Source organism: Alexandromys fortis, unplaced genomic scaffold, assembly GCF_014885135.2.
Source record: "Alexandromys fortis isolate MF-2015 unplaced genomic scaffold, M_Fortis_MF-2015_v1.1 scaffold_18, whole genome shotgun sequence".
Classification (NCBI taxonomy): domain Eukaryota; kingdom Metazoa; phylum Chordata; class Mammalia; order Rodentia; family Cricetidae; genus Alexandromys; species Alexandromys fortis.
Genome location: NW_026067897.1, coordinates 10,191,656 through 10,204,920, shown reverse-complemented (window position 1 = coordinate 10,204,920; position 13,265 = coordinate 10,191,656). Strand labels below are relative to the sequence as shown.

Here is a 13,265-nt window from a genome sequence, read left to right as displayed (position 1 = left end):
ACTTCCTAGAATCTGTTCTCTCCTTCTGCCCTGTTGAGGCAGTCTCTTTTGTTCCTGCCAAGCTATTTACTCCAGGCTAGAAGGCCAGAAACTTCCAGATGATTCTCCTGTCCGTTTGTGGTATGTGTGTGTCTGTGTGTGTTTGTGTGTTTGTGGTATGTGTATGTCTATGTATGTTTGTGGTGGTGTGTGTGTGTGTGTGTATTTGTGGTGTGTGTGTGTCTGTGTGGTGTATGTGTGTGTGTGTGTGTTCGTTCCCAGGATTGAATTTAGGTTGTTGAACTCAGTCTAAGGAACAAGAATTTTCATCCCCTGAGCCATCTCGCTGACCCATTTGCACTTTTGAGACTGAACTGAGGGAAAGGGAAGAGATTCTTCCACAGTTCCTGTTTGGTCCTGCCCTGCTGTTCCGGGCCTCCACACGGCCTGTCACCCAGGGTGCTAACCCTCTATTTATGTCTGGGATTAAGCACTTCTAAAATGCTGGATCTTCCATTTGACACCCTGCATCCAAGCCACATGCTCCTTTCCCAGCCTGCTAGCCACTCTACTTTCTGTAGCTCTGAACTGAACAATTTAAAGATCCTAAGTTGTTCCATTTAGATTATTATCTGCAGGGTTCGTAGGTATTGTAACCTTAATCAGATCTCTTTCCTTTTTGCTGAGGTCTAGCCTTAGCTCGGGTTCAGGTTCTGAGACAGGAAAGGGGCACTGGCACAAGGAGGAATTCCGACCACCAAGTGGATTGCACTCAGGTGGCCCCGAGTAGATCAAGCCGTCTTTATTTACTGTTTAACAGAGTTTTTCCTACCAGGCTAAATGAATACCTTTATTATTGGCCCCTATTTTTGACTTTTAAGAAATACATAGTGTTTTAAGAAATACAACATAATGATTATAAAAGTCCCCATTGTCCCCCTTTATGCTTCCCCACCCCCTACATATCTTATTCTAGACACAGAGTTCAGCATTTCTGCAGACTTAACTAAATACCGAGCCAGACACGTCCTGCTCTTACAGCGCTGGTGTCGGCTGGCGGCTACTTGAGGTTCCAAAGTTAAAAAGTAATAGACATGGGTACGATGCTTCAAGGACAACAATATTCAGACCTGGACAGTTCTTTCATGTCTGCAAGAAATGCCTTTATACAGTTCCCTTTTCTACAAGAGGGGCCCCTGTATCCATCTCTCTGTACAAGACAGACTTCGGTAAGGCAGGCTTTTCCTGTCTCACTAGATCATACTTCTCCCAGTACAAGCTCCTATGTGTGGTCAAGATGGACCTATCATCCCATATTTTACATTACATTAATGTAAAATAATTATATTTACATATTATTCACATCAGAATACACTAGATCTTATCATTGATTCTATATTCTCAGTATCCAGGAACTCAACAGTTGTTGTATTTCAACAGTTGGCGCTGTGTGTATTCCTGAGGCCTTTTCCCTATTCTGTGTCTGCATGCCTTACTCTCCTCTCCAGAACTTTGAGACACGGTCAATGTTCAAAGTGTTGCTTTCTCATAGGTATCAAACTATCTATCCTGAGTCAGAAAAGTTCCTAGGACTGGGAGTTGTAATTAATAATTTCAGATAAGAAATCTGAGAAGCATTAGCCAACTGCTGAATCTTAGGGGAAAATATTCAAGAAAGAACAGAACTTTCAGGGATTTTGCAAATTCCTACACTGTCCCATGATCTCCTGGTCCTTGCCAAGTGAGAATCCGTTGCCATAATTGCCTTGCGGGAACCCTTTGGACAGATAGTCATACGCTGCTCCAAGACTCGCTTGCCTGGCTCCCAACACCTTCTGCTGACAGAATAGTGCTCCACGCTATGCACATACTGCGTTTTGTTTATCCACTCAACCACCAGTGGGTATTTGGGCTGCTACTGTGAACAGTGCTTCTCGGAACACCAGTGTGCAAGTCTTGCTCAAGCCCTACAGTGGTTTCGTGTGTGTGTGTGTGTGTGTGTGTGTGTGTGTGTGTGCACGCGCAAGCATGTACAAGTATATGTGCATGTGTGTATGAAGGGCTAGAGATAAACCTCATGTGCCATTCCTTAGGAGTAGTTCACCTCTTGTTGAGACAGGGTCTCTCACTGAACTGGCTGTCGAGTGAGCCACAGGGGTTCTCCTGTCTCTGTCTCCCAGCGAGCCACAGGGGTTCTCCTGTCTCTGCCTCCCCAGCTCTAGGATTAAAAGCTTTCCTATGTCGGTTCTGGGAGTCAATTCTCCTTCGTTAGACTTTATGGGGTCTACAGTAATTCTATTTTAACAGTAACAGCCCACCAAGCTGCTTGTGTGCATCTGCTCGGGTCCCCAGCCCCTCACTAGAACTTGTTCTTTTCTTGCTCATTTACACACTTGATTGCAGTGTTAAGTAGACATACGTGGGTGACTTCACAAGAGAAAGTCTAAGAAAAGTAACTGACAATTCCTCCCTGCTCCTAAAGAAAGTGATTTTTTTTTTAATGGTAACATACTAACTTAAACACGATCCGTGGCCACATACTAACTTAAACACGATCCGTGGCCTGGTGGAGCCACCCTTGGAAAGCTGGGATTCTTGTCTGTTGGTGGCCGGTTACATTCTGACCAGCCCCAGAAGTGCCCTTGAGTAGGTGTGTGCGCCATTCTCCACCCTCGCCCTCAGCTGTGAGGACCGGCTCCCAGACGGCAGGCTTCGCCTTGACTGGCTTTTAAGTTACCTCATCATCACCTTCCTCCTTCCCTCCTTTATCTCTGCTGCCAATTTGGTGAGCACTGTTTTTCAAGGCGGAAGCCCGTGTGCTCACATGGAGCCCTCTGGACATGGATTCAGATCTTGGCCTCGCTTGGCACAGACTTCCGGCCTCCATCTCCTCTTCTTTGCTATGAACAGAACCTGTCATGTGGGCTAGTTCCGGCTATGATAGAAGCTGCGCAGTGTTGGGCTGAGGAGAAACTGTTCAATGGTAGCTGTACTCATCACCTCCGTCATCTACAGCAAAGCAGATTTTATTTCTAACTGGTTCTTCCTTGGGAAATCTGAATATTACAACTCAATAACGCTAAAATTTCCAAGAAAGTTTGACACCCCCCCCACCGCCGTACACACACAAAGAAGATTGCACAGCAATGATGGGCTTTCTGTTCCATGATCCCCTGACTGCATTTACAGATTGCAGTGTAGGGACCCCCGTGGGGAATCAATGACTATTACTATCTGTTGTCTCTGTGGCAATTGGGTATCATGAGACAAATGCTGTGCTCTCGGTCCTTGTTTGGTTTATTTGTAAACTCGCTGTTTTCCGCTCTTGTCTTTAGATGCTTCTCCCTGCTGGGGACGTCACTTCAGAGACTGGGATGTATGTCAGTTGCTCATTTTTCTCTTAACTGATGTTGTCCTTGCTCCCTCTGCTCCTGGTGCCTCGAGTTAACTAGCTGAGCGTTTTCCTCAGCCCTAGGAAGCAAGTGGCAAACAAGGAAGGGAGGTGAGCTTGCCCCACAGAGCAGAGCCTCTGAGGCCACATGGTGGCTAAACCCTTCTCCCCTGCCCTTTGCTGGCCCCGTGTTTAGTGTCTCTTGCTGCCTGCTTGAATGACTGATGTATTTTCACAGCCCGTTCCTAGGCAGGCTGCCTTTTCAGTCTTGGCTTCTCACTGAGGCTGGGATTTCCTGAGGAGGGTAGAGAGGCATTCAGCCCTTTATGCGGTACCATGATTCCTTTCTCCCCAAGTCAGCTGACTGTAGTGTGGGTCTTATAACCAACAACAACCTTTCGCCCGCCATTTGCTGAAGTTCCCCCAACGCTGTAGCAATTAGGAAGGGCAGAGACACCAGGTCACCCATGAGGCACTTGGTTATCTGTCTGAAGCATCGGGAAGTTTCTCAGTGACAGCCAAGCCAGCATCCATGAACACGCGAAGGACGAGGTAGGAGAGGAACTGCCTGCATCCCGAGTATCATGCACTGAGCCTAGCTAGAAGCTGCGCCATGTGGGGTGATGGGGGAGGCAGGTAACAGACCTGGGAATGAACATCATGAATAAGTAAGCCACCTGCAAGGAGAATGATTTGGGCTCTGCCTGGCTTTGCGACACAATTGACCTCTCCCGCTAGAGTTAAATTTCCATAAAGAAGGCCTCTTGTGTGTCACTGAGGGTCTTCCATGTTCTCCACACCCCAGTGTGGCGCTCAGAGCGTGCAGTGGTGAGAGAAAGCTTGTGTTCACGGTGGAGAGGGGCCAGTGCTGCCTTCCTCAGACCGACCCTGCCGCAGTGTCAAGGGGGCTGATGAGACAGATCACAGTAGACACCCCTTGTTTGGGGAATGGGAAGATCAATTTTCCACTTAGTAGATGGAAAATGTATGTGAGCTTGTCCAAACAAGTTTCTTCTAAATCTTTAGTCTGGTTGAACATTCCTGAAGTTGTATCCTAGGAGAAAATTACTTGCAAAGTAAAAAGACTCTGGAGTTTATATTTTATCTCCACCCCACCCCACTCACCATAAATGTGTTTAAACATGTAGGGCTGGTGTGTACGTATAAGGCTGTGTGTGTATATGTAAGGCCCCGTGTGTATATGTCAGGCTGTGTGTGTACATATAAAGCTGTTTGTACATGCAAGACTCTGTGTGTACATATAAGGCTATGTGTGTATATAAGACTCTGTGTGTACATATAAGGCTATGTGTGTATATAAGACTCTGTGTGTACATATAAGGCTATGTGTGTATATTAAGACTCTGTGCTAACTGTAGGGAAATGAGATAGCAAGAACTATCATGCCGTAAGGACAACGTGGTGTGAAAAGCCACATCGTGATACACGGCATGATAATGGTGCGGCAGCCACAGGCTGCGTATACAACTACGGTCACAGATTATGTCACCCCGTGATGATGTCACCACCTTAGTTTATGTGAGTTTAGCACAAGATGCTTGAACAATAATAAAATCACTTAATGATAGATTTTTCAGAATGAATCCCTGTTGCCAAGCAAACGCGTAGCTATGAATAGACTAAAACATGACAGGCTAGCAGTCCATAGTGGACTCTGGGATTCTGACCAAGGCCTGAGAGCCAGCCCTGACCCAGCTCACCCTCCAGCCCCCCCAAACTGAGCCTCTCCTTGGAAGAGGCAGCGGTGTTTCCTGCCTGCTGCAGCTCCTTGGGTGGCTTCCGTTAGCGGCCGATAGATACTTCCTGTCTCTGGCCTGTTGCTCTGGGCTCTGGTTGTGAAGTGCAGGCCACTCAGCTGATGGGCGCTGAAGGTGCTCGGCTGGCCCGCTGTCAGTTGAGGAGAGTCAGCTGACTGGATTGGGTGAGGCAGCCCCTGAAGCCTCTCTTCCATCCTAAGGCGCACTGGAGAGGCCGTGTCTCTGCTCACACTCGGACGCAGCAAGTCTGTCTAGCAGCTAACAAGACAAGGCCGTCCTTCACCCCAGGTGGCACCATTACAACCTTCTGTGCCTACGGTGCCAGCTGATGTGGACCCTGTGGTTCATAGTTCTCTGCCTTGCCTGGTAGCTCGGCCCTTCCTCCCAGGACAGCAGCACACAGCCATGGTGTGTTTCACTGAGAGAGAGGCATTTGTTTCGGTCATAAATACTTCCAAATGCCAGTCATCATACTGGACAGACGTCTAGGTCATGGAGTGAACCTCCACGGCTTCCTTCACCCTGGTGTTTTATGGAGTCCTTAACTTCTCTAAGCTCATTTTCATGTGTTCAGTGGAAGTAAAACCTGCCTACTGGACAGACATAAATTAAACATGAAGGACGTAAAACACAATGAGTTTTTAATTAGTAGCAGAGGAAGTGGTGATTATTAGCATCTCCCTGACTACCTGTCATCACAATTACATCACTAATCGCCACTGTTGCCACCATCATCACCACCATCACTGTTACAATCATCACCACCATCACCACCTGATGTGGGAGTGTCATATATCAATCTGTTGATTTCATTGGTTAAGTAATAAACACACTGCTTGGCCTCATAGGTTAAAGCATTAGTTGGAGGAGTAAACAGAATAGAATTCTGGGCGGAAGAGGAAGTGAGGTCAGACTCTGCTCTGCTTCGAGAGGGACCGGACAGCTCTGCTCTCTGGAGCAGAGACACCAGGATGGATGGAGGCTAGAATCTTCCCGATTTATTATGCATACAGTGATCTGCCTGCATGCAGGAGGGCACCAGATCTCATTATGGATGGCTGTAGCCACCATGTGGTTGCTGGGAATTGAACTCGGGACCTCTGGAAGAGGAGCCACTGCTCTTAACCTCTGAAGCATCTCTCCAGCCCAGCTTGATGTATTTCTATGACAGTTCTTCCTGCAGTGCAGAATGCTAAGTGTCCTGAAAGAGGAAGAAGGAATCCTATGACCAGAGCCTCGTCCCTAGACTGGACCAGTGGGAGCTGGCTCTGGTTTCTTCCTGGTGCTATTAGACATAGCCAGATTTTCTCTGGCTAACGCAAAACTATTTTAATTCTAAAGGGTTTTGTTTGCTTAGTTTTTAGAAGCCAGAAAAGAACAAGACAGTGGAGATGGGGACTGAAGAGAGGGGCCTGGACAAGAGGAGCTATGGTGTGTGATAGCCTTTCACCTTACTGGGTTACTACAATTTACACGGCCCAGCTAGAGCTACGCTCAGAATCTTGTCTCAGCCACACCCATATTACTGTCTGGAAGTTGAGTTCCACAAAACCTTCTGACTAGAATGGAAAGCCCGAGTAAGCAAGGCCTATTCAAGACTCACTGTTTCCGAGAATCGCTTTGAAACCCTTGCAGCAGGTGCCTGGCTTGGGTGTGATGCGAACCTTCCTTCAGGTTCCTAGAATGTTCTTAGGATGAGCTGAACATGGGACTCCGTGGACAAGCACGAGGGTGAGGTGAGCCCTTGCTGCCTGTGCTGCTGCTCAGATCCTGTGTCCCACACAGGTTTCCAGTTCCCCGCAGTTCCAGCCCAAGTCGGCGTATCTGCCAGCTCCAGCTCCTTTGCCCACCTGGCCCAGGTTCTATATAACTTAGAACAGGAGCTAGGTGGGTCTCTGTGACCTAAAATTCCACAAAGGCTTGGTTACTAAGGAGTACTAGAAAGAGGCCCAGACAGTGTCCATAGAGACCACACCCTTGGTGTCCCTTTTTTTTTTTTTTTTTTTTTTTTGGTTTTTCGAGACGTGGTTTCTCTGTAGCTTTGGTGCCTGTCCCGGAACTAGCTCCTGTAGACCAGGCTGGCCTCGAACTCCCAGAGATCCGCCTGCCTCTGCCTCCCGAGTGCTGGGATTAAAGGCGTGCACCACCACCGCCTGGCTCCTTGGTGTCCCTTTTGAACCTGCCCCTGGCTCCTTTTCTTGAGACATCTCACTGTCTCCTTAAGCTCAAATATTCTACCCAGTTGGACGACAACTTCTTGCCCTCATTTTCTACTTAGTCCCAGCGTGCTCTGCACGCTCCAGCTTTAGCGGCCCTCCCGAGTAAGCCTGGTTGAGGCTGGCGTGCCAGCAAACAAAAAAACCAAGGCCTGACTCCTACCTCCCTCATATTGCATCACCCCCTGCCCTCTATGCCATGGCCCACAGGTCTTCTAGAGGAAGTCACGCATGCCGCACGCCCTCACCAGGACTCTCGTTCTCACCACCTTCTGTGGACTTCCTGTTGAAGCTGTTTTGAATATTTTCCAGATCAGGGTGCATCTTCTGAGTGCCTAGGGACGTTGAGAGCGGGGGAAAGCAGGGGCCACCCAGTCACTGCTATCCAGCTCAGCCTCAGGTTTTCCTGTTGTCAACACCTGACTTCTGCTTTGTGTGCTCACCAATTGTCACATAAGTATGACGCCTTCCGCGGCCAGGTTCCCTTGCCATTGCACTTGAAGTGTTTCTAGAGCTGGATGGAGGAGCGGATACAGCTCATCTGCAAAGTGGGCAAAGTGGGGAGCTGTGTCAGCTGCGCCCAGGGATGCACGCACTTGGCAGTAGGCACATGAGATGGGCCCACAGGTAGAATGGGGAACGGTGGAGATGCATGGGCACAAGGGTGGTAGCCAGGAGGCTGTGGGAGTGGTCATGGTGAGGAAGCTGGAGGATGCGCAGAAGCAGGTTCTGTAGGACCGTGGCAGCCTTGTCAAGGCATCTGGACAGTGTTCCTTTGTTGGCAGAGACTGCTCGTTCATTTTCCGGCCACCCAGACCCGAAATGATCACACAGAAACTGTATTAATTAAAACACTACTTGGCCAATCATTTAAGCATATTGCTAGCTAGCTCTTACATCTTAAATTAACCCATTTCCATTATTCTATGTATTGCCACAAGGCTCGTGATTTACTGGTAAGGTTCCATCCACCATCTGTCTCCTTCCGTGACCACATGGCTTCTCTTTGACTCCACCTACTCTCTCCTCCTCTGTCTACTTGGAATTCCCGCCTTGCCCTATTCTGTGCACGATAGGCCCACAGCGGCTTCTTTATTAATCAGCGGTATTGACAGCTTACAGAGGGGAACCCCACATCATTCCTTGGTGGCCATCAGGAGTGAAGTTCTGGGTACTAGACTTTGAAGTAGTTCTGGGATATATCGACTGTTCTCGGGCTTTTTTGTTTGTTTGGTTGGTTTTGGTTTTTCAAGATAGGGTTTCTCTGTGGCTTTGGAGCCTGTCCTGGAACTAGCTCTTGTAGACCAGGCTGGTCTCGAACTCACAGAGATCCACCTGCCTCTGCCTCCCAAGTGCTGGGATTAAAGGCATGTGCCACCATCGCCCGGCTTGTTCTCAGGTTTTTGTGACCCCAAGAATGACACCTGCCAAATCCTGTGTGCTTGGATGACCTGGATGGGTAACCGGGATGTGGCCCAGAGGAAAAGGGAGTGATAAAGAGCCGCTCCTTTGCTGAGCAGCGGAGGGGGAAGGGGCTCGGATGGGGTTCACATCAGTGAAGTGAGGAGGAGGAGGAAGTGAGGTCCTCCCAACTGAGCTGCTGTAGGCCACACAGAATCTGCCAGAATCAGCTCACTATGGTGAGAAATAATCCTGATTGGAGGTGACTTCCTCTAACTCCTCTTTTCTCTCACACACGCACACACACACAGACACAGGCACACATACTTCCTTCCTTATCCTTGACTGTGTGATTTGGCAGTACAATCCTTTCGCTGACTTTGGAGCTGTGCCGCATTGTCTACCAGCGCACTAAGTGGTCGCTTCTCCTCTCTCTGCTACTGTTTATTTGAATTCTCATCTTCCCCCATGGTCTTGCTTGGTTGTTGGTATGCTCCGTTCATTCCAAGGGACTGTGCTGCGAGGCTCTGGCGATCTGGAACCACACCCCTTCCTTAGCCTGACAGAGAGGATCTCGCCAGCCAGCACACCACTCATATCCTGCTCCTGGTGCCTTATGAATGTTCTTGTATTGGGACATCACATTCTCCATTCCTGTTGTCCCAGTTCTGGTTCCTGCCACAAAATAGCATGGACTGGATGGCTCAGACAAAAGGCATTTATTTCCCACAGTCCTAGGGACAGACAGCCAGGAGAAAACGTCAGCACATTCAGAGACTGGCATGGGCCAGTTCTCCTTCACAGACAGCCAAGAAGCTCTATGCGGCCTTTTATATAAGGTCACCAAGTCTGCCCTGCTTCCCTGACATAATTACTTTATGACCACCAACACATTAAGGATAATATTGGGGGTCACTGTGTCAATATATAAACTTGGGGGACAGAAACATCCGGAGCATAACATATGTTTCCTCACTGAAGAATGGCATCTGCCCATCAGCGTGGGCAGGTTTTACAGGCAAAATAGTTTTACACTTTAAAAGATGTTGAAATATACTGTTATTTAAGAAAAAACAAAACAAACAGTATTGCGATGGGGTTGAAGAAATAGCTACCCAGTTAAGACCTCGTTCAGTTCCCAGCACTCCTGTCGGGCAGCTCAGAACTGCCTGTAACTCCAGCTCCAGGGGACTCTAAATGCCCCCTGCTGGTCTCCATGAGCACCTGCCCTCAAAGTTTACATTCCCTCCCAAAGACACAACACACACGCACACATGTGCGCATATGCACACACGTAGTGAAAAAAATCTTTTTTTAAAACTACCGCCGTTAGAGATGTTAGGGGGAGATTCTAGAAAGGACTTGAGGGTGACTTTATCACTATCTTAAAACCTCAAGCAATCAGAATAATTCACATAAAGGGATGTCACACACTCAAGGATTGTTGAGTTTTCTGAGATGGCAAGCCATAACCGCTTACCTAAAATTCAAACCTGGGCCCATTCCGTTTGCAGATCGCAGAGGGCATGGCCTACATCGAGCGGAAGAACTACATCCATCGGGACCTGCGAGCGGCTAATGTCCTGGTCTCGGACTCCCTCATGTGCAAGATCGCAGACTTTGGCCTCGCCAGAGTCATCGAAGACAACGAGTACACAGCGCGGGAAGGTATGTACGCAGAGAGTTACGGGGCCTTTTCTATGTGAGCGTATTGTGCGCTTCCCCCACCTTCTACCCCATGCCTGATGCCCTCCCCTTCCCCACCCCCCACAGCCCACCATGTGTTCCCTCCCTTCCCACAGACCACCTTGCCTCCACCTTCCAGATAGGGCCTTGCTTTGCAGCCAATATGTGTATGAAACTTCATGCCAAGACACGGTAAAAGCAATGTTTTCAAGTGATGGCTACGAACCCTTAGCTGTTCCATGACTTTTCTTATTAAAGAAAAATCTGAACTGTTTTGTAGGGACATTTTGTTATGTTTTTTATGTTTGGTGTTTTGAGATGGAGTCCTGCTTGACTGTCCAGGTTGGTTTTAAACTCTTAGGATCAAGAGATCCTTCTGCCTTATCTGAGACTACAGGAAAACACCAGCATGCTCGCCTCTATAAAATGTCTACACCGTAGATCAGTGCTAAAAAGTCTGGTTTGACAGGCAAAAATACACACTAAGCAAAATGTCTTTACATGGTATGCCATGTCCTTTTGCGGTTAAAGTTAGGCCAGTTACAGAGCCCACCTACAGGCTCTAAAAGAAACTGTGCTTCTAAGGAAGGGAGGGCCCAAAGGGAATGGCATTTGATACCACGTCTGTTTTGACTGTGCATGTATCTTACCTATTCCAAGTAAATAACTTGAATTTCTAAAAACTCAAAGGAGAAAATGATCCATGACCTTCCAGCCTGAGCTCTGAGTAAAAGCCCGTGTCTCCCTCTGCAGGTGCTAAGTTCCCTATCAAGTGGACGGCTCCAGAGGCCATCAACTTTGGCTGCTTCACTATCAAGTCTGATGTGTGGTCCTTCGGAATTCTCCTGTATGAAATTGTCACCTACGGGAAAATCCCCTACCCAGGTATTGCTTGCCTACTTCCCTCTCGCGTGTTCTGTGTGAAGGAAAAGCTAAACAGCCTGAAGACGGTTACAAAGTAAAATAGCGCCGTCTACCCCAAATCCGTGCTCCCGGCAGAGTTCCGGGACGTCCTCCTCTGTGAAAATCTTTCTGAAAGATGTGTGGGTCCTTCTTGGCTTTTATCCTACTCTTCCTTCTCTGAGTCCACCACTTCCTACCTCGTCTGCGCTTGGTACTGCTCTGGGCGCTTAAATGAGGCACCTTAGACACTGATGGCCTCCTCCAAGGCAGGGCTCCATCCAGATGGAGCAGAATGTACAAGAAACCAGGGCCTTCAACATCTACTTGTGAGAACTCGGGTGGTGAGCCGGGTGGTAGTCTCTCCCTTCAGGAGGTAGTTGCTACTGTTCAGCAGTGAAGGACTCTTCCAATCTTCGGATGTCACTGAGGGCATCATTCATATCTACAGCTGAATTCCATTGTTCTACCGGCTCTGCCTGCCTCCAGAGTCTGTATTGACATGAAGAAGGGTTCTTCTAAAATTCCCAATTTCTCACTAGCGTCTTTTAGTCAAAAACTGTGTGAATAAGATGAATTTAAAGCTAAATTTTTAGTGGCCGGAGAGATGGCTCAGCAGTTAAGAACACTGGCTGCTCTTCGGGAGGACCTAGGCTTGAGGACCAGGACCTACATGGTAGCTCACAACTGTCTGTAACTCCAGTACCCAGTACTCAGGAGCTTGCTGCCACAGGGTGAGGAACTTGTACGGCTTCAATGCATGGTAGAAAGCAGAAGGGTGAGCAGGCTCGTGTAGAATGAGCTAAGTGGAGGGGATAGCCTCACTTCCTAAAAATTCTCTCTGGGTGACTAATGTGGGGCCCGCAAGAGCAAGCACTGGCTCCTATGAGAAAGGTATCCATCTTGCTTACCAGCCTAGCACCCCCTCTCTGGGCAGGGTTTCTCTGTTGCTTTGGAACCTGTAATCGAACTAGCTCTTGTAGACCAGGCTGGCTTTGAACTCGCAGAGATCCGTTGCCTCTGTCTCCCGAGTGCTGAGATTAAAGACGTGCTCCACCACCATTCGGTCAGTCTATCCCTCTTTTTTCACAGTCCACCTCCCCATACTTTCGGAATACCATTCACTCCTCAACATGAGTTCCAGGAGGACACACCCTCCCCGGTCTATGTACCACATTTGCAGGGGCACAGCCAGACAAGCTCTGGGTACTCACTGCCTGTGATCACTGCCCGCCCCTGCCCCTGTCAGGGGCTTGTCACTTCATCTGAAGACTTCCCAGGTTATGTCAGGGTGGGCCAACATGCTTGTTGCTGTTCCTTTCGGTAGGCACTTTGCTTGCCTTTCTTCCCCTTGGTTCAGGCTGCTGCTGCCTCTCCCTGATGCCAGATGTCTTGAGCTTCATCAAAAGTGGAGTCTAAGCTTCTATTTCGTGCTCTCTCTTTCACCGTTGTTTGTTTTTGGGTAAATTATAGGGGGGAAATGGGAGGGAAGGCAAAAGAGCCTCATTTTTGTCTTAAAACCAAAATTACAATTATATTTGTATATGGTTTTTATGAGGAGAGAGGGTCCCTGCACGTGACCTCGACTGCACTCTTATAAGGATATTAGGCTTGAAAATCACGCAGGTTTTTTATGTCATTGGCCTGATGTCATCATGTCGTCTCTGGCTTTTTACAACCATGTGTGAACCCAAAATTTCAAATGCATCCTACTGTGAATATCTGCCTTGACCTTAAATGATACTTAGGAAATACTTATAAAGTATATTTCTGGCCGGGCAATGGTGGCGCACGCCTTTAATCCCAGCACTCGGGAGGCAGAGGCAGGCGGATCTTTGTGAGTTCGAGACCAGCCTGGTCTACAGAGCTAGTTCCAGGACAGGCTCCAAAGCCACAGAGAAACCCTTTCTCGAA

General features: G+C 48.3%; 1 protein-coding gene across 2 annotated transcripts in view; it reads left to right on the top strand.

Moving 5' to 3' along the window:
• Lyn (LYN proto-oncogene, Src family tyrosine kinase) overlaps nt 1-13,265 on the top strand; it is a 103,117-nt gene that overhangs the window by 85,961 nt on the left and 3,891 nt on the right. For both annotated transcript variants that reach the window (XM_050165374.1, XM_050165364.1), the window contains exons 11-12: nt 10,280-10,433; nt 11,205-11,336. In XM_050165374.1, the coding sequence (XP_050021331.1) occupies nt 10,280-10,433; nt 11,205-11,336 (286 nt within the window). The remainder of the gene's footprint in view (nt 1-10,279; nt 10,434-11,204; nt 11,337-13,265) is intronic.